A 19,247-nucleotide genomic window follows, 5' to 3' on the forward strand; every position below is an offset into this window, starting at 1 on the left:
AAGGCACCAGGCTTTGGTAAAAAGAATTAACAAGTGACAGGGAAAGAAGCTATAATCTCCACTAACACAGAGGAAGGCCAAAATATGCCTTATGCTGAGGATAAAAAATTCAAAAAATTAGCTGAGTATTTAAAGAAAAAAATAGGAAATAGGAATATATTCTTCTGATTCACAGATGTTTATGGTAGCTTTCACTGAAAATATTGATATCCTTCATATTCAGATTTCATAAATTCTGTGATATGTATTAAAAAAGATTTAATACATATTAGATAAGAAAATAAGATAAGAAAAAATCAAGAAGTCAAGTAGACCTCTAGTCCTATTCTGAAGGCAGACAGAACACCAACATTTCTCAAATATTTGGAACTCACTATCCTTACTAATAAAGGGATGTTATAGAGGCAGGGAAGAAACATTAACATTGACTAATAACAGCAGATACATTTTTTGAATATTTATTGTGTATTAGGCCTCCACTGTGATTTACCTACATTAATTTCTCTAATCTTAATAAAAAACTTAGGTGGGAGTGTGGTAAGCAGAAAAATCATGCCCTAAAGAGGTTCACATCCTAATTCCCAGAACCTGCTAAATGTATTTCCTTATGTTGCAAATGGACTTTGCAGATGTGATTAAGGATCTTTTTTTCTCTTAAAAATATGGAACACTTCATGAATTTACACGTCATCCTTGCACAGGGGCCATGCTAATCTTCTCTGTATCCTTCCAATTTTAGTATATGTGCTGCTGAAGCAAGCATCCATGATTAAGGATCTTGAGATGGGGAGATTATCTTGGATTATCAGGGTGTGTGGGCTCAGTGTAATCACAAGGGTCCTTATAAGTGAATGAGGAAGGCGAGATGGGTTAGGGTCAGTGACTGGAAGATGCTGCACTGTTGGGTTTGGAGATGGAGGAAGGGGCCATGAGCCAAGGAATGTAGGTGGCTTTAAGACATGAAAGGCAAGGGAATGGATTCTCCCTAAAGCCTCCAGAAGGAATGGAGCCCTGCAGACACCTCAATTTTACCTCATGAAGCACATTCAGTGTTCTGACCTCAAATGTGTAAGAATAAATCTGTGTTGTTTTAAGCCACTAATTTTATGGTTACTTTGTTAGCAGCAACAGGAAACTAATCTACGTGGGTACTATGACTTTCCCCATTATATTGATGTGGAGAAAGAGACTTAACAAGGGTTAAATAATTTCCCCAAAGTTACTGCAGATAGTGGAAGAAATTCCCATTTTACCTTCTTATTTTCTCTTTGAGGTAGGAGGCAAGGTGAATTTCTAAGAACTGGAAGTTGGGATTGGCTGTAAGGGAAAATTGGGAAGAACATAAAATAGTTCTTATGAAGAATAAGAATTTCTAGCGTCATATGTAAAGTCCTTATCTCACAGTGAGGTATTTACAGAATATAAGATATGATGAATTTGCCTTAAAATAATCTAAGAGGGGCCGCAAAGGGGATAAGCAGTAGGTGGGGGCATAGGTGAAATAAGACTGGGTATATGAGGATAGTGTTAAAAGCTGGATGGTAGTATGGGCACAAGGAGTTTTATTATACTAGTGTATATTTTTATATGTATTTAAAAATTTTCCAAAAAAGTTAAAAAACGAATTCACGGTAAAGGGCAATAAATGTCACAGAGGAAAATATCTTGAAAAAGTCATGAAGTAAGAAAACAAAAACAACTTTTAAAATAAAGCTACACTGACAGAGAACCTATCAGTGGTGCCTGAGGAAGAGTGGGATAGGGAAGGAAGGTCAAGGAAGGTGGGAAGGAGGGATAGCCAAGGGGCACAAAAAAACTTTTGGATATGATATATTCATTATTTTGACATTAATTATCTATCATCTACATATCTCCATTAAGAAGGTATAGTGTATACATACATATACACTATATATGTCATAACATCAAATCGAATATATTAGATACGTGCAGTTTATTGCATGTCAATTATACTGCAATAAAGCTGTAAGAAATTAACAAACAAAATAAAGCAATACTGATAAAAATGCAAGGAGAGCTTCTTTCTGGCCCGACACGTAGAGTCTGGAAGTCATCACTGCTGTACTCACAACAAAAAAAGCTGAAGAAACTGAAAATTAACTCTGCTTTGACCCATCAGAGAACTAAGGTCATAGAGCAAACTGCTACCCTGAAAACTGGAGAGGTGGATACAGAGAATCACAGCTTACTGGGAGCAGAAGCCCAGAACCAGAAGACTGAAACTAGAGCCAGTACTGGCAGGAACACTTAAACTGTGATTGTGACATTACTGGAGAATCAGTGTGAACTAGTTTGAGAGTTCAAAACTCTGGGGGAGAAAGCGAGGCAGTCTTAGGGGAGCCACACTTTTTACCTCCAGGAGTTCCATCAAATTCTCAAGAGGAAGATTGGGGGAAAAAACCCTCATGCTTCTAGCACAGAGAGGAAAGTAACCAGTTAAAAATATGCCCAGAGCTCTCTGTTCTCCTTCACAACAGCTTGCCCTTAAGGAAACCTATTTTATTAGAGATTAAGTAACTTGGGGTTTACCAAAAACTAATCAACCTGAGGGAAAGGAAATACCTAACTTCAGCCCCCTCTAGCCTCCCTGTTTAACCTATAGAGGAGGGCAAGCTGAGAAGCACTTGTTCAAGTCACAGCCCACACAGGCTCACTAAAAAGCTGAGACACAGGATGATAGGATGCTTCTCCTACCATAGTCTTATACCTCACCACCACATCAACTGGGCTCCTGTCTAATAATGAGATTACAGTTAAAAGAACTGCAAACCTCAGGCCCATTTAAAAGGAAGTCTGTAGGGTGACACAAAGACAACAGAAGAGACAAAAGAAAGACACTAGAGGAAAATTTTGCCTCTTGACAGCATAGCTACCACAAACAATAACACAGTCTAACTCCTAGCAGATAAACATAAAACCTCATAGTGAAGGCTTATCTACCACAGTTCCTTTCACCCAATACATCATGTCTGGCTCTCAATAAAAAAATTTTAAGCCATGCTAAAATGCAGAAAACAAAGTTTGAATAGACAAAGCAAGCATCAGAACCAGACTCAGATACAGCAGGGATGTTGGAATTATCAGACCAGAAATTTAATATTTAATATGATAAAGGCTCTAATGGAAAAAAGTAGAGAACATACAAGAAAAGATTGTTAATGTAGGCAGACAGATGGAAACTCTAAGAACGAATCAAAAGGAAATGGTAGAAATAAAAAATACCGCAATAAAAATGAAGAATGCCTTTGATGTGCTCATCAGTAGACTGGACACAGAAGATGAAAGGATCAGTAAACTTGAAGATATATCAATAGAAACCTCGAAAACTGAATTGCAAAGAGAAAAACTAATGAAAATTTGGAAAAGAATATCCATGAACAATTACACAAAGGTGTAACATATGTGTTGTGGGACTACCAAAAGGAAAAGAAGAAGGGACTTCACTGGGGGTGTGGTGGTTAAGAATTCACCAGCCAATGCAGGGGACACAGGTTCAAGCCCTGGTGCAGGAAGATCCCACATGCTGCAGAGCAACTAAGCCTGTGAGCCACAACTACTGAGCCTGTGCTCTACAGCCCGTGAGCCACAACTACTGAGCCCGTGTGCCAGAACTACTGAAGCCTGCGTGCCTAGAGCCCGTGCTCCACAACAACAGAAGCCACCATAATGAGAAGCGTGCGCACTGCAATGAAGAGTAGCCCCCACTTGCTGCAACTAGAGAAAGCCCATGTGCAGCAAAGAAGACCCAATGCAGCCAAAAATAAATAAATAAATTTATTAAAAAAAAAAGGAAAAGGAGAGAAAAGATCAGAAGAAATATTTGAAGAAATAATATAAGAATTTTCCAAAATTAGTGACAGACATCAAACTACAGATCCAGGAAGCTTAGAGAACACCAAACAGCAAAAATACCTAAAAACCTATACCTATGCATTTCATACTCAATCAGCAGAAAATCAAAGACACAGAGAAAATCCTGAAAGTAACCTGGGAAAATGAATGGGAGAAAAGGGTGTCTAGGGATCCATATAAGATTATGATACAATTAGGAATGCTCATTTGAGGTTGATGACTATGAATCACTGGTGGTGACAATATTCAGGGCTGTATATTTCTCTTTAGAAATGCCCAGTAGCTTAGATCTAGGAGTGAACAAGAAAGATAGCTGGATTAACAACGCAGGGTTGTAATTTTGCCAGGCAGGTAGAGTAAAAAGGAGAGTGCTTTATGGGAGTTAAAGGTAGTGAAGTGATGGTTGATATACGGTAGCTAAATAACGAGGTAAAGAAAACAGGTTGATACAGGTCAAGAAACAAATAGACTTAAAGTTGAATAGGTATAGTTGTAATAACAAGAGTGAGAGGGCTGGAAAAATAGTTTTTCAGAGTTGATGGATGGTACTGAGATTTCAAAAGTAAAACATTTCTGGTAGATAAGGTCCACCATATGGCCATGGGAGTGAGTAGCCATAGTTGAATGAAAATGAAAGACTCTGGGGTTTTCAGCATGGAAATAAAGGAATTTGGGTGAGATTAGTTGCTGATTTGAATATTATTTCCTCTCTCCATATATCAGATAGGTTGCCTGTAGCAGGTGGGAATATATAGGCAACAGAAGAGCATTTATTCAACTCATAATTTAACTCAAGTGATAAAGAATATCATATGGCATGCACATTTTTCCTCTTAGTCTCACACTGGGTCATATCTTACATAACAGACTATGATCAAGTGGATCTGATGTCAAAACAATATGAAGAAGGCTCACTTTATCATGAAATAATTTTAGAAGTGGGAATACATTTGATATATGGAAAACTGGGGGAGTATAGTGTGGATTTCTATGACATCAGTGGGGAAGGAAAATGATAGATGTGAAGGGCAGTTTGACAGGATCTGAACTTCAAAGAAAGTAATAAATGGATGAATGGGAGGCAGATGTATCAGCTGCAGAAAAGCCCAAAGGTGCTGGGCTGTTAGGGTAATCACTGTAAGAATGTGCATGCTGCACTTTACTTACATGACTTTCTAAATGACTCTGTTCTCCATATGATAGAAGTGACTTTTAGTTTAAGATAAGGAGAAGGGGAGCATTAGTGATCTTAGAACTAAAACCTGCCTTAAGCAAACAGCCTTTTCTATCAAATTTTCTGCTAGAACTTGTGGGTAAAATGAGTGGGTTCAATTTCAACTTTTTAAAAGTTCTTTGCTTGACAAGGTAATGAAAGAGCCACATGATGGGAATATGGTCAATCAGAGAAAAGGAGAGGAACAAAGGGTCTGAATATTTCACAAACTGGGTAGACAATACCTGAATAACCAAGTTAATCTTTGGCCTCCAATTAATCAGACTTGCACTTGATTTAAGAAAATAGGCTTTATTTTTATAGCACTTTTAGATTCACAGCAAAATTAAGCGCAAGGTATAAAGAGTTCTGACATACCCTCTGCATCTCTCCTCCTCAGACTCTCCCCTATTATATCTACATTTTTATAATGATATGAAAGCAGATAGGTTTGACCAGGTACTCATATAGTTCACAGTGGATGTGGTGACACAGTCCAGACCTTCCCTTCAGGACTGAGGCAATATTCCCCGAGCTGCTCCAAGTGTTGGTTGCTGATAGCTCACAGCTAGGTTCTTACCTAAAAATTGTTCTCAGCCAAAGGGAGCTGGCTTGTACAAATTATAACCCCTTCCTGGGGACTGCCTGCATGCAGTGTCTAATGCAGAATACAAAGGTATGGCCCTTTTGCTTCAATCTGGGCCATCTTTGAAAAACCAGCCTTGCTTCACATCTCATAGACCTGCTTTTCTCACTACTCCAGAAGCCTTGCTCTCAAGAATAGTCTAGATTAAATCTTTGCGTGCAAATCTCTGGGTCAGGGTCTGCTTCCACATGTCTTAAATATGGGAAGTTTCCCAACCATACATAAAACATTGATAATGAAGCAGTGCTTTAAAGGTGTAGTAAAAATATGACAATATAATCAGAACACCTAGTTCTGTGTTCTAGTTCCACTACTTAATGGCTCTATGATTTTGGATAATTTATTTCTCTGAGCCTCAAGTTTCCTCATCTTTAAATGGGGGATAATTCCTTATGTAACAAGGGTTACTATGAGGGCTCAAATTGGGATATACCAACACAAACACAAACACACACACACACACACGCTCATGCTTTCAAATATAATGTAATATTCTTATTATAATTTACATGAACTGGCAATTTCAAAACCTAAGCCTAATTATTTTCACATTCTGTTATTTCATGGAAACATTCCATTAGACAGCTAGCCAATATTAAGATTAAACCAAAAAAATTCATTAATTGTTTACTATATGCTTGACCCTGTGCTATGAACGAGGTATACAAAGATGGCATGGTTCTTGACCTCAAAGGATTACAGCCTGGGGAGAGGCATTAAATATAAACAGATAAAGTGTGATCAAGTATTACATATGCCAAGGGACTTCCCTGGTGGTCCAGTGGTTAAGAATCCGCCTTCCAATGTAGGGGATGTGGGTTCGACCCCTGGTTGGGGAACTAAGATACCACATGCCATGGGGCAACTATGCCTGCATGCTTTAGAAAGATCCGGTGTGCTGCAACTAAGACCTGATGCAGCCAAATAATTAATAAATAAATAAATAATTTAAAAAGTATTATATGTGCCAAAATGGCAGCAGTATGCCCAGAAATAGTGGGAGGTGTGTTCATTTTTCCAAGAGTATCAGAAAAGACTTCATTAAGGAAGTGAACCTTGAGGTGAGACAGTTTTTAGGAAAGGTACTTTATTCCCAGTAAACTTTGCTTGAGCACTGAAGGATACTTTAATCACTTCTAAAAGTAACATCAATTTGATTTAACCTATAACAACTATTTTGTGTGTATCTATCATGCAGAGAACTTTCACAGAAATATTTACAACTGAAAGTTAAGGTTACTTACTGTTATCTTACGAGGACATTCATTAGGACAGAGACCACTAAGAACTGTGGAAAAATTAAAAAAAGCCTATTATTACTGTTATAATATTAATACGCCCTATTGATTCATGGTCAAGCAAAAACCAATTCAATTTCTTTAGATGTGAGTAAATTAAATTTCTTTTGTTCACTTTAGGCCAATATTTCAAAAGCCTTTATTAAGCAGTCAAGCTGCTGCCATTTTGTGAAATATATAGATGATATAATTAATTATGGTTATAATATCATACCTACTGTTGGTTCTATTTTCCAATTGGTTAGCTACATTCCAAGGATGACTTAGAATCTGACTTAGAATCTGACAGAGAATTGCCAAATGCAAACCAATTAAAATTTATACTGAAAAAAACAAAATAGAACATTTAACACTTCATATCAAACTAGACTATTTCAATTTATCTAGTCAAATTTTCTGGGTAAAAGAGTTTGGGCTCCCTTGATAACTTTTATGGAGAACATAACTATAAAATAACTGATGGGTCTATAACAAAAATAATTTAATGACATATTTATTCTATAATTACCAAAAAAGAAAAGGTTAGGATATCTGAACATTCTTTCTATAACTAACATGAATTTTGAAACATAACTACACTCATGTGAAGTAATTCCTTTACAAGAAGGCAGACTTTATGTGCTGTTAAATATGCTACATGTTATAAATTTAAGGAAGACAGCTGATAATACTGTTCAGTAAGCATGAACTGTACCAATAATAATTGTGATTATTGGTTAGTTCAAATATATCCATAGGAAAATTGTTCCTTATGTTGATTTATATTTTACAAATGTGAAATGATAATCATTCTAATACAAATATTATACTTAGGCAGGGTACATAAACTGCAAAGGCATCAAGAAATGAACATGACATATTTCATCACATAAGAAGATACCTGTTTATTTACTATAGTACGTTTATATTAAATTCGACCTGAGGAAACAGTGAAATAAATGTTTCATACTTGTAAATCAGTTTTCAATGTTTAAGTTCCTTACCCCAGCATAGTGCCTAGTTATCACTCTTTTATTCTCAAACACTCCATGATCTTACTTCTCCCTCTCCTTTGTTCCTCTTCCCTCAACTCTGGGCAGACACTGGTACTTCTTTTTCACTTGTCCCCAAATGATTTTCCTAAACCTTCATTAAAACATTATCTTGCTAAACAGTATATTATTCACTCAAAAGTCTGTCTTTGTACCAGTATGTAAGCTCTGCATAGCTTTTTTTATCATTTTTTCAGGGCCTAGCCAAATGTATTTGCTCAATAAATACTTGTTAAAGGAGGAAAAAGATGGATTATTCAATAAATGGTACTGGATAATTGGCTACTTGGAGGAAAATAAAGTTAGACTTTGATTCATAACATGAAAATTACATTTGGCAAAGACACTACTAATATAAAGAACTCTTACACTACAATGATAAAAAGACAACCCAATTAAAAAATGGGCAAAGGACCTGAACAGGCATTTTTCCAAAGATGATGCAGACATATAAAAAGCTCATGAAAAGATGCTCAGCATCGTTATCATGGAAATGCTAACCAAAACCACAATGAGACGTACACAATACACAATATCCAAGAGGTGGAAGCAACCCAAATCAATGTCCATTGGCAGATGAATGAATAAACAAAATGTGGTACACACTCACAGTGGAATATTATTCAACTTTAAAAAGGGAAGAAATCCTGTCACATGTTACAACATGGATGAACTTTGAGGACATTATGCTAAGCAAGCCAGTAATAAAAAGACAAATACTCTATGATATCACCTACATGAGGTGTCTAAACTTGTCAAATTCAGAGAAACAAAGTAGAATGGTGGTTACCAGGGGTTGATGGGAAGGGACAAAGGGCAGTTGTTAAATGGGTACAGAGTTTCAGATCTGCAAGATGAAAAAGTTCTGGAGATCTGTTTCACAACAATGTGAATATACTTAACATCACTGAACTGTACACTTAAACATGGTTAAGATAGTAAATTTTATGTTACATGTTTTTTTAACCACACACACAAAAATGGTTAAGATTGTAAAAAAATCAAAACAAACCCACAATGAGACACCATTTCACACCCATTAGGATGGGTATAATCAAAAAGTCAGATAAAAACAAATTTGGGTGAAGATGTGGAGAAACTGGACCCTCCTACATTTCTGGTGGGAATGTAAAATGGTCCAGCTGCTTTGGAAAACAGTCTGGCAATTTCTTAAAAAGATAAACAAAGAGTTCCTATTTAACCCAGCAATTCCACTCTTAGGTATACATCAAGAGGAATTAAAATATATGTCCATACAAAAACTTGTACATGAGTGTTCACAGCAGTATTATTCATGATAGCCAAAAAGTAGAAACCATCCAAATGTCCATCAACTGAAGGATAAACAAAATGTGGCAGGTATATTCATATAGTGGGATATTTGACAATTAAAAGGAATAAAGTACTGATGCTACAACACAGATGGATCTTGAAAACATTATGCTAAGTGGAAGAAGTCAGTCACAAAAGATCACATATTATATGAACCCATTTATATGAAATATTCAGGATAGACAAATCTATGGATACAGAAAGTAGTGGTTGCCTGGGGATGGGGATTGAGGGTGGTAGCTAAAGGGTACAGGGTTTTAGGATCATTGGTAGCTCTATTTTTACTTTTGTCATACTGAGTGAATTAAGTCAGAGAAAGAAATATCGTATGATATCGCTTACAGGAGGAATCTAAAAAGAAATGATACAAACGAACTTATTTACAAAACAGAAACAGACTCACAGGCTTAGAGAATAACTTATGGTTACAGGGTGGGGCTGGTGAGGGTGAGGGGAAGGGATAGTTAGGGAGTGTGGGATTGACATGTACACACTGCTATATTTAAAATGGATAGCCAACAAGAACCTACTGTGTAACACAGGGAACTCTGCTTAATATTATGTAACAACCTAAATGGGAAAAGAATTTGAAAAAGAATAGATACATGTATAACTGAGTCACTCTGCTGTACACCTGAAACTATCACAACATTGTTAACTATACTCCAATATAAAATAAAAAGTTAAAAAAATAAAAAATAGAAAAGGGTACAGGGTTTCTTCTGTGGTGATGAAAACGTTCTACAACTGATTGTGGTATGTTGGTACAATTCTGTAAATATACTAAAAGCCATTGAATTGTATACTTGAAACAGGCAAATGGTATGGTATGTAAATTATATCTCAATAAAGCTGTTATAAAATTTTAAAAATACCATAAAATTAAAAAAAAACTAATGACAAGGGGCTGTGAACTTTAAAAAATATACATTACAAAGAGATATTATTGCCAATATACAAAGAGCTTCCAGATATGGGTTAGAAGATGATAATCCAATAAAAACAAAGGATATCAAGAAGCAATATCCAGAAGAGAAAAGTACAAATAATCAAAAAACCAGGAAGAAAGACACTCAACCTCACTAGGCAGGAAAAAAATCAATTTTATACCTAACAGAAAGGCAAAAAATGAAAGACCAATAAAAATGTCTGTAGGAAAAACAGAATCAAAGATAAATGACAAACTATGAAGAATATTTACAACATATATCACAAAGGATTAATTTCCCTAATATATACTATGGTACATTTATAAATCAATAAGCAAATGAAAAAGGACAAGGACCATTCATAGAAATAAAAATACAAATGGCTCTTGAACATATGGAAAGATGCTGAACTTTACTCAGTATAAGAAAAATGCAAAATAAGACAATACTTTCACTTTACAACTGGCAAAACTTAAAAAGTTTAATAATCCATTGGGTTGGTGAAGGTATTAGGAAATGTGCATTCTCCTACACTGTCAGTGGAAGTTTAAACTGATATGATTTCTATGAAGGGACACCTGTTAAAAAGTTCAAAACCAGGCAGAATTAATCTAAGGTGTTGGAAATTAAATTAGTGGTTACCTGTAGGTAAACTGGGTTAGTAATGAAAAGGGTGGGCATGAGGAAGCTTCTGGTTGCTGGTATCATGTTTTTCCTGATCTGGGTGTACTTACATGTGTGCATTTACTTTGTCAAAATTTATACACCTGTGTACTTATGTACACTTTTCTGTAAGTATATTTCAATAGAGTATATTTAAAAAGTGTACATGTATTATTTTTTAGTAATTCCATTCTTAGGAATTTATCCTATAGGATATTCACTGTGGCGTTAATTATAATAATAAGAGACTGAAAATAAGCTGGTATCTGTCAATAAGAAACTCATTAAATTATGTTGTATCCATACACATGATACTATTCAGTAGTTAAAATTAGGTAGCTCTAGATTATATTGTTATGGTATAATCTCCAAGATATATTGTTAAGTGGAGAAAACAAAGTCTAGAACTACCATTTATGTAAAATAAAAGCATATAAACATATGTGCTTGTATGTGTTTAAGATATCTTAGACAGACACAAAGAAGAGGTTGCTTTTGGGGAAAAGAGCTGGACCACTGGGAAACACGGGTAAAAAAGCGACTTACTTTTCACTATTAGACTCTTCTGTATTTTTTCACCATTTGCATGTACTACTTATTTTAAAAACAAATTTGTTACAGAAATAAAAATTTAGAGCTCTCAGATGGATATGTGGTAAACTGGACAGTGTTATGCTGATGGGATACAGACGTCTATGACTGTTGGGAAAGGTAATTTGGCATTATCTATTAACACTAAAAACATAGCCCCTCAACTCATCAATTTCATGTCTATGAAATATTGGAAACTATCTATGTGTCCACTAAGAGAGAAAATGCTAAATAAATTATGGAACATCTATAGTACTATGGAATGACATGGAACTATTAAAACAATGAGAGAGACCTGTTAAGTGCTGACATGAAAGGGTGTTTATACTCTCTTGCTAAGGTAAAAAAATAAGACAAAGGCAAATATGTTCAGTAAGATTCTATTTACAAATGTATGTGTTAGATGAATTTCATAGACATACTACTGAACAAAAGAAGTCAGACACGAAGAGTACATACCATCTGATTACATTTATATGACAGTTAGAAAAGGAAAAACTAATCTATGGTGACAGAGATCAGAACAGTGGTTACACTTTTGCAGGGGAACATGAAGGGCCCTTCTGGGGTACTGGAAATATTTTATCTTGATTGGAGTGTGGCTACAAGGGAGTATACCTATGTAAAATCTCACCAAGCTATACGCTTTAACCTTATTTCCTCTGTACACCCATTGCTACAACTTTCTTTCTACTGTCTTATCAGCTCACACCTGGGTGACTGGTGTATTCCAGTGGTTACCCTCAGCCTGACCTCTCAGGTCAGAACATCTATTTCTTTTGATGAACGTCTATGTTTTTCTTCTGAACATTGCTGCAAAATCCATCTTCTTAAACTACATATTTGATCATAGACTCTCTTTGATGAAGAGAGTAAACAGTAAGTGTGATGGTAAGTTTTATGTGTCAACTTGGCTGGGTCATGAGGTGCCCAGATATTTGGTTAAATATTATTCTAGGTGTTTCTGTGAGGGTGTTTTTGGACAAGATTAACATTTAATCAGTAAACTGAGTAAAACAGATTGCTCTTCATAATGTGTGTGGGCCTCATCTAACCAGTAGAAGGCCTGAAGAGAGCAAAAGCCAGACCCTCTCTTGAGTAAGAATTCTCCTGTCTGATGGCCCTCACACTAGAACATTAGCTTTTCCTGCCTGATGAACTGGACATCAGTTCTTCCTGGTTCTACAACTGCCTGCTGGCCTTTTGACTCAAACTTGGACATTGGCTCTGCAGATTTTGGACTTGCCAGCCTCTGTAACTGCATGAATTAATTCCTTGTAATAAATCTCTCTCTCTCTTTCTTTTTCTCTGTATTCTATTGGTGCTGCTTCTCTGGAGAATCCTGACTAATTCAGTAAGTATCTGCAGTTATTGTATCACAATGATTGATTTGCGGATACTGAAAAATCCTTGCATCCTTGGGACAAATCCCACTTGATCATGGTGTATGATCCTTTTAATGTATTGTTGGATTCGAATTGCTAGTATTTTGCTGAGGATTTTTGCGTCTATGTTCATCAGTGATATTGGCCTGTAATTATCTTTTTTTAGTGGCATCTTTGTCTGGTTTTGGTATCAGGGTGATGGTGGCCTCATAGAATGAGTTTGGGAGTCTTCCTTCCTCTGCAATTTTTTTAGCCCATGTATTCTTAAAGATATTTAAAGTATAAAACCTTGGCTTCTAGCTTTGTGATTCACTTTACATTAGCTACTTTATACAAATGCCAAAAACAAAAAACTGCAATAATTGTGCATAAATACTGTAACACCAAACCAATGTGCAGGTTGGGACAAGGATGAGTAGAACAAAGTCAAAGCTATAAAGGTCAATACTGTATAATGGTTTTAGTAGCATTTAAAATGAAAACTCCTTGCCTGGATTATGGGTGACTGTTCACATTCAGTCTCTGAAAATGTCTTTAGTTTTTGTTTAAGACACATGAATCCTAAGCAAATATTATAATCAAATATCATGTGTAAAATAAAGACCCCCATCCTACCCATTCTTGTCATTTAGACATTATTTTAGACTCTATATGGAAAATTTCTTTTGTCTGTTATTGATTACCTACCTTTCATTCATTATTTTTAAATTAAAAAATCCTATGCTTAATAAAAGATATTTTAAGACATACCAGTACTCAGAAAATATATTAGCCTATGTACAACTTTCTGAAAATCTCCTGACGAAGCATTCCATCAAAATAAATAGGAATTCGAGTCAATAAAGGTAAAGATGTGGTATATATGTAAATGGTGACAATAAAGCCAGTAAAACTTAAGTTTAAATAATCATTGATAACACGGTTGTAACTGTTACCAAATCAGTCATCCAGAAATAAACTTCCACAATATTTCAACAAAATTTGGAAGAAGGCTGGGGAATAAAAGCTTTTGAAAGGTCTCATCTTATTTGGGTAGTGAAAGGTGAAGATACTGTTACAATTTTAAAAATCCAAGGAAATACAGGTTCACATATGTTTGTTAGAAATTTGCGTTAAGTACTAGTAGAATCAGAATGCAGAACCTCTAATGTATCTGACAGGAATAAGAGAAACTAATTAGAACTAGGAGCTAGTTCTGATTCAGGGGAGCTAGGGAACCCCTCCAATTCCACAACACACAGAGTCCCCTGTGTGAAGAGCATTCTGTAGATCTGTGGTGTTGTGGGAATCAGTGAGGGAACAGGCAAAAGGATAGCATTACCTTTCCCTAGCCACACACAGAAGCTTAGGTACCCGAATTTCCTTAACTGAGACAGTGACATTTAACATAGGCTGGTTTGAGCATTAGAGTAACAGTTACTTTAGAGCAAAATCAACTCTGGACATTGTAGATGGCTTTGAAAGGGTAATTATATGCTAGTAACTGTCTGCTTAAGGAAAACAAGTAACAATCAGAGGAAAGAGTGGAAGAGCATCTCAAGATAACTAGAAGGTTATTTTTCACAAATGATTGCTCTAAATTATCTCATTACCCATGACCTTTCTATAAAGCATGTTATTAATATTTATGTTAATATCCATAAGTGCAAAGTTATCTTGCTTTCTAAAACTAAAACTTCCTACATCAAATTGGCTATCTCTGGGTCTGAGCTTGGTAATGTTTGGAGAAAACTCTCCTTGGGATACTGTTAAGGTGATGGCAGTGCTACCCAGTGATACCCATCCTTGACTTAGGTTAGGAAGTTACAGGCCACAGACTCTCAAGAGACTCTGGGGTTTTTAAAATTTTTACGTGTAATTTTTCAAACATAAACAAAATTAGAAAGAATAGTATCAGGAATCCCACTCATACTTCACATAACTTCAACTGTCAACAACACATGGCCAAAGTCATTTCACCTATACTCCATTTTCCACTTGCCTGGATTAAAGAAAAACCTCAGATATGTCATTTCATTTTCAAGTAGTTTGTTGTATCATTACTTGATTCTTTAAAGAAGCTTACTTTTTCTTGAGAAGCTCTGAAATAGCCAAATAATACCCCCTTCAAAATCATAAAGAACAGGAGACAGTCATATGGATTAAAAGTACAGAAATGGTTAGACTCATAATACCAGTATTGTGTGGCTGCAGTAGTAATGAAGATGGGGAGATACTCTTAGTTCATTCAAATATGAGTGAATTTATTTATTTCACTTCTCAAAATAAATCTCTCAACACTCATTCATTATTCTGTCGCTTTTCTGTGTTCAGCTATTTATGACCGCTTCAAAACTGTAATAAATATTTATACAAAATACTGTGTCATTTCATTCACAAATGAACAGATATGGCTGTCTTGATGTCAACTATAATAACAGTGACACAAAAACAGTTGCCTTTCAACATCAATTCATGATAAAACTCTCAGCAAACTAGAAATAGGGGAAACTTCCTTAATACAATACGGAGCATTTCCAAAAAGCTAATATCATTCTTAATGGTGAAAGATGGAATGCTTTCTCCCTAAAATCAGAAACAAGGCAAGGATGTCCACTCTCACCAATCTTATTCAACATATCAATAGCAATGGAAATTCTACCTAGAAGAAGAAAAAGAAAAAAAAAGGGCACAGATTGGAAAGGAAGAAATAAAACTGTCCCTCTTTGCAAATGACATGATTTTGTACGTAGAAAATCCCACAGAATCTAAAAAAACCCTCCTGGAACTAATAAGTGAGTTCAGCAAGGGTGCAGTATACAAGATCATCAAACGAAAATCAATTGTATTTCAATACACTAAAAACAAACATGTGGAAACTAAACTTAAACACACAATAACATTTATAATCACATCAAAGAAAATAAAATACTTAGGCATACACTTAACAAAACATGTACAGGATCTCTACGATGAACATAAGTGTTAGGTGGAGGAGATGGTAGATAGCTTGCATGGTTGGGAACAGGTAACAGTGAACAAATAGGTAACTATACTGAGGAAAATGGGAGTTAGAGAAGATGTCTACAAACAGAAAAGATTAGAAGGAACCCTTGAAATGTTGTTTGGATTAGAAATGGAAGTAATGGTATGAATTCATTGTTATATAATATATATAAAATAGTTTTAGGTATGTATATTTGTGTATACAAATATATGTGTTGTATACACATATATTTGTGTATACAAATATATGTGTTGTATACACATATATTTAGGTATGTATATTTGTGTGTACAAATATATGTGTTGTATACACATATACAAATATATGTATATATGTGTTGTGTATGTGTGATACATTACCTGTATTTCTTAGTTCTGTCCATTGAGAAAACCTAGAAGAAATAACAGCCCAGTAGCAATGAGCACACTGAGCACCCAGAACTGGGTTTTAAAATACCATCCTCTACTCAAAGGAACCAGGGCTCCATGAAGAAAGAGATCAGATTCTAGCCTTAGGGCAAGGGAGGTAAAAGATGCACCTGGAATATCTTGTTTTGCCAGAGCACATGTCAAAAAGATAAAGGAGCCAGTCTGAAGGAGCTCCTACTGCCCTCACTGGGAACAATTTTAACAAAAAGAAACGATATTATTTATTGAATAAAATACAAATACACAGATCTATACTGATAAATGAGATAAGTGAAAGATCTTCCTTAGAGTAGAATGTCAACCAAAAAATGCAGAGGTGTTGGAAATAGAATCACTCTTTGACACCTATCAAATAGATGCTTGATTCAGGCAGGAGCTATCAATGGACTCTAAGGCTGGTAGGTATAAATTTGATATGGAAAAGTCTATTAAAGTAATATCAGAATACCAGATATCAGAATACCCCTCCACAAAGTACTAATCAATGACAAAGGGGGAAATAGTGAATTTAAGGTGGGGAAACCTAGTAGTCATCAAGATGACCAGATGATCAAGGTTATCACCAGGGTGGCAGGACAGGTCAACATCACGTGCTTACTGATTTGATGTACTGAGAGGCCACAGCATCGGTTCCACTAAATTCCATGTAGTGGAGTTTCTGCAAAGAATGTGTAGCCTGAGCTGGGTAAAGAAGAAACAGGATTATCCTACAGAATGTAAGGCCTGTATTCTTTAAAACTGATAAGGACATGAAAAGGAACTATTCCAGATTGGAGAAGATGTGACAGCCCAGTAGCAATGAGCACACTGAGCACCCAGAACTGGGTTTTAAAATACCTCGACAGACTTCTGGGTCAGAAAGAAAGAAGCCGTTGTTGGGGCAGTTGGCAAAATTTGAACAGGGTGGTACTGTTGTATTGAAGCTGATCATCTGCTTTGGAGAGTTGTACATACGTTATGTAGGAGCATGTTTTGCTCTTTGGAAAATGTGTGTTGACAGAGAGAATACAAAATTAAATGTTATAAATCTCAGAAAGATCCTTTTTGACCCACCTCCTAGAGAAATGGAAATAGAAACAAAAATAAACAAATGGGACGTAATGAAACTTAAAAGCTTTTGCACAGCAAAGGAAACCATAAACATGATGCAAAGACAACTCTCAGAATGGGAGAAAATATTTCCAAATGAAGCACTGACAAAGGATTAATCTCCAAAATTTACAAGCAGCCCATGCAGCTCAATATCAAAAAAACAAACATCCCAATCCAAAAATGGGCAGAAGACCTAAACAGACATTTCTCCAGAGAAGATATACAGATAGCCAACAAACACATGAAAGAATGCTCAACATCATTAATCATTACAGAAATGCAAATCAAAACTACAATGGGATATCACCTCACACCGGTCAGAATGGCCATCATCAAAAAATCTACAAATGATAAATGCTGGAGAAAAGGGAACCCTCTTGCACTGTTGGTGGGAATGTAAATTGATACAGCCACTATGGAGAACAGTATGGAGGTTCCTTAAAAAACTAAAAATAGAACTACCATATGACCCAGCAATCCCACTACTGGGCATATAACCTGAGAAAATCATAATTCAAAAGGAGTCATGTACCACAATGTTCACTGCATCTCTATATACAACAGCCAGGACATGGAAGCAACCTAAGTGTCCATCGACAGAAAAATGGATAAAGAATATGTGGCATGTATATACAATGGAATATTACTCAGCCATAAAAAGATATGAAATTGAGTTATTTGTAGTGAGGTGGACGGACCTAGAGTCTGTCATACAGAGTGAAGTAAGCCAGAAAGAGAAAAACAAATACTGTATGCTAACCCATATATATGGAATCTAAAAAAAAAAAAAAAAAAGGTCATGAAGAACCTAGGGGCAGGATGGGAATAAAGACGCAGACCTACAAGAGAATGGACTAGAGGACATGGGGAGGGGGAAGGGTAAGCTGTGACAAAGTGAGAGAGTGGCATGGACATATATACACTACCAAATGTAAAACCGATAGCTAGTGGGAAGCAGCCGCATAGCACAGGGAGATCAGCTTGGTGCTTTGTGACCACCTAGAGGGGTGGGATAGGGAGGGTGGAAGGGAGGGAGACGCAAGAGGGAAGAGATATGGGGATATATGTATATGTATAGCTGGTTCACTTTGTTATAAAGCAGAAACTAACACACCATTGTAAAGCAATTATACTCCAATAAGGATGTTAAAAAAAATTAAACGTTAATACTTAATAGTAATAATAAAACATACAAAACAAATACTCACCAATGACTTTAACAAAATAAGCATCTGCTTCAAAGTTATTTTTTAGTGTATGGATGGCAAAATCATTCTTTGTATATCCTTTACTTAGTACTACAATGTCCAAGATTCCCTGGAAAAAACATAAAAATGGTAAGAACTACTAGACTGAATGAAAAAAATGATGAAAATGCATGGTATGTTTACCATGTAAATATAAACCTTATTTATTCAACTTGATGAATATAAAAACTTGAATATTAAAATATAAATAAAATGAAAAACACCTATAATTTTAATCTCTGAAAATAACTGTTAGCATTTTGTACTTCCTTCCAGTCATATCTGCATGAATTTTTAAAGGTCTGTGATATGGAGTACCAAAGTGTTTCCAATCATCAGAGAAAGAAGGTACCTTTTCATCTGCCCTGGCCCCCATTATTCTTTTTTCCTAAAAAAGTGGGAAGCTTTGCTAATTTTATTGGGGGTAAAAAAGGTGTGTTCATTAAAATTTCCATTCTGCTGACTCTTAATGAGGTTGACCATTTATCATATCTTTTCATATGTTAGCTACTTGTGTTTTTTCCGTAAATTGC

General features: G+C 35.7%; 1 protein-coding gene and 1 non-coding gene across 4 annotated transcripts in view; both read right to left on the minus strand.

Annotated features, from left to right (window-relative positions):
- Positions 1 to 19,247, minus strand: part of ITFG1 (integrin alpha FG-GAP repeat containing 1) — a 242,099-nt gene that overhangs the window by 52,407 nt on the left and 170,445 nt on the right. For all 3 annotated transcript variants that reach the window (XM_022555125.3, XM_089902992.1, XM_089902991.1), the window contains exons 12-13: positions 18,676 to 18,784; positions 6,977 to 7,020 (exon numbers count right to left, since the gene is read on the minus strand). In XM_022555125.3, the coding sequence (XP_022410833.1) occupies positions 6,977 to 7,020; positions 18,676 to 18,784 (153 nt within the window). The remainder of the gene's footprint in view (positions 1 to 6,976; positions 7,021 to 18,675; positions 18,785 to 19,247) is intronic.
- LOC115802832 (U6 spliceosomal RNA) lies at positions 657 to 763 on the minus strand. The gene has a single exon (XR_004023381.2). It is a non-coding gene; the product is annotated as a U6 spliceosomal RNA (small nuclear RNA).

This window comes from Delphinapterus leucas, chromosome 20 (assembly GCF_059928025.1).
Source record: "Delphinapterus leucas isolate spDelLeu-1000000601 "Yukka" chromosome 20, BTC_Dleu_Yukka2, whole genome shotgun sequence".
NCBI classification, from domain to species: domain Eukaryota; kingdom Metazoa; phylum Chordata; class Mammalia; order Artiodactyla; family Monodontidae; genus Delphinapterus; species Delphinapterus leucas.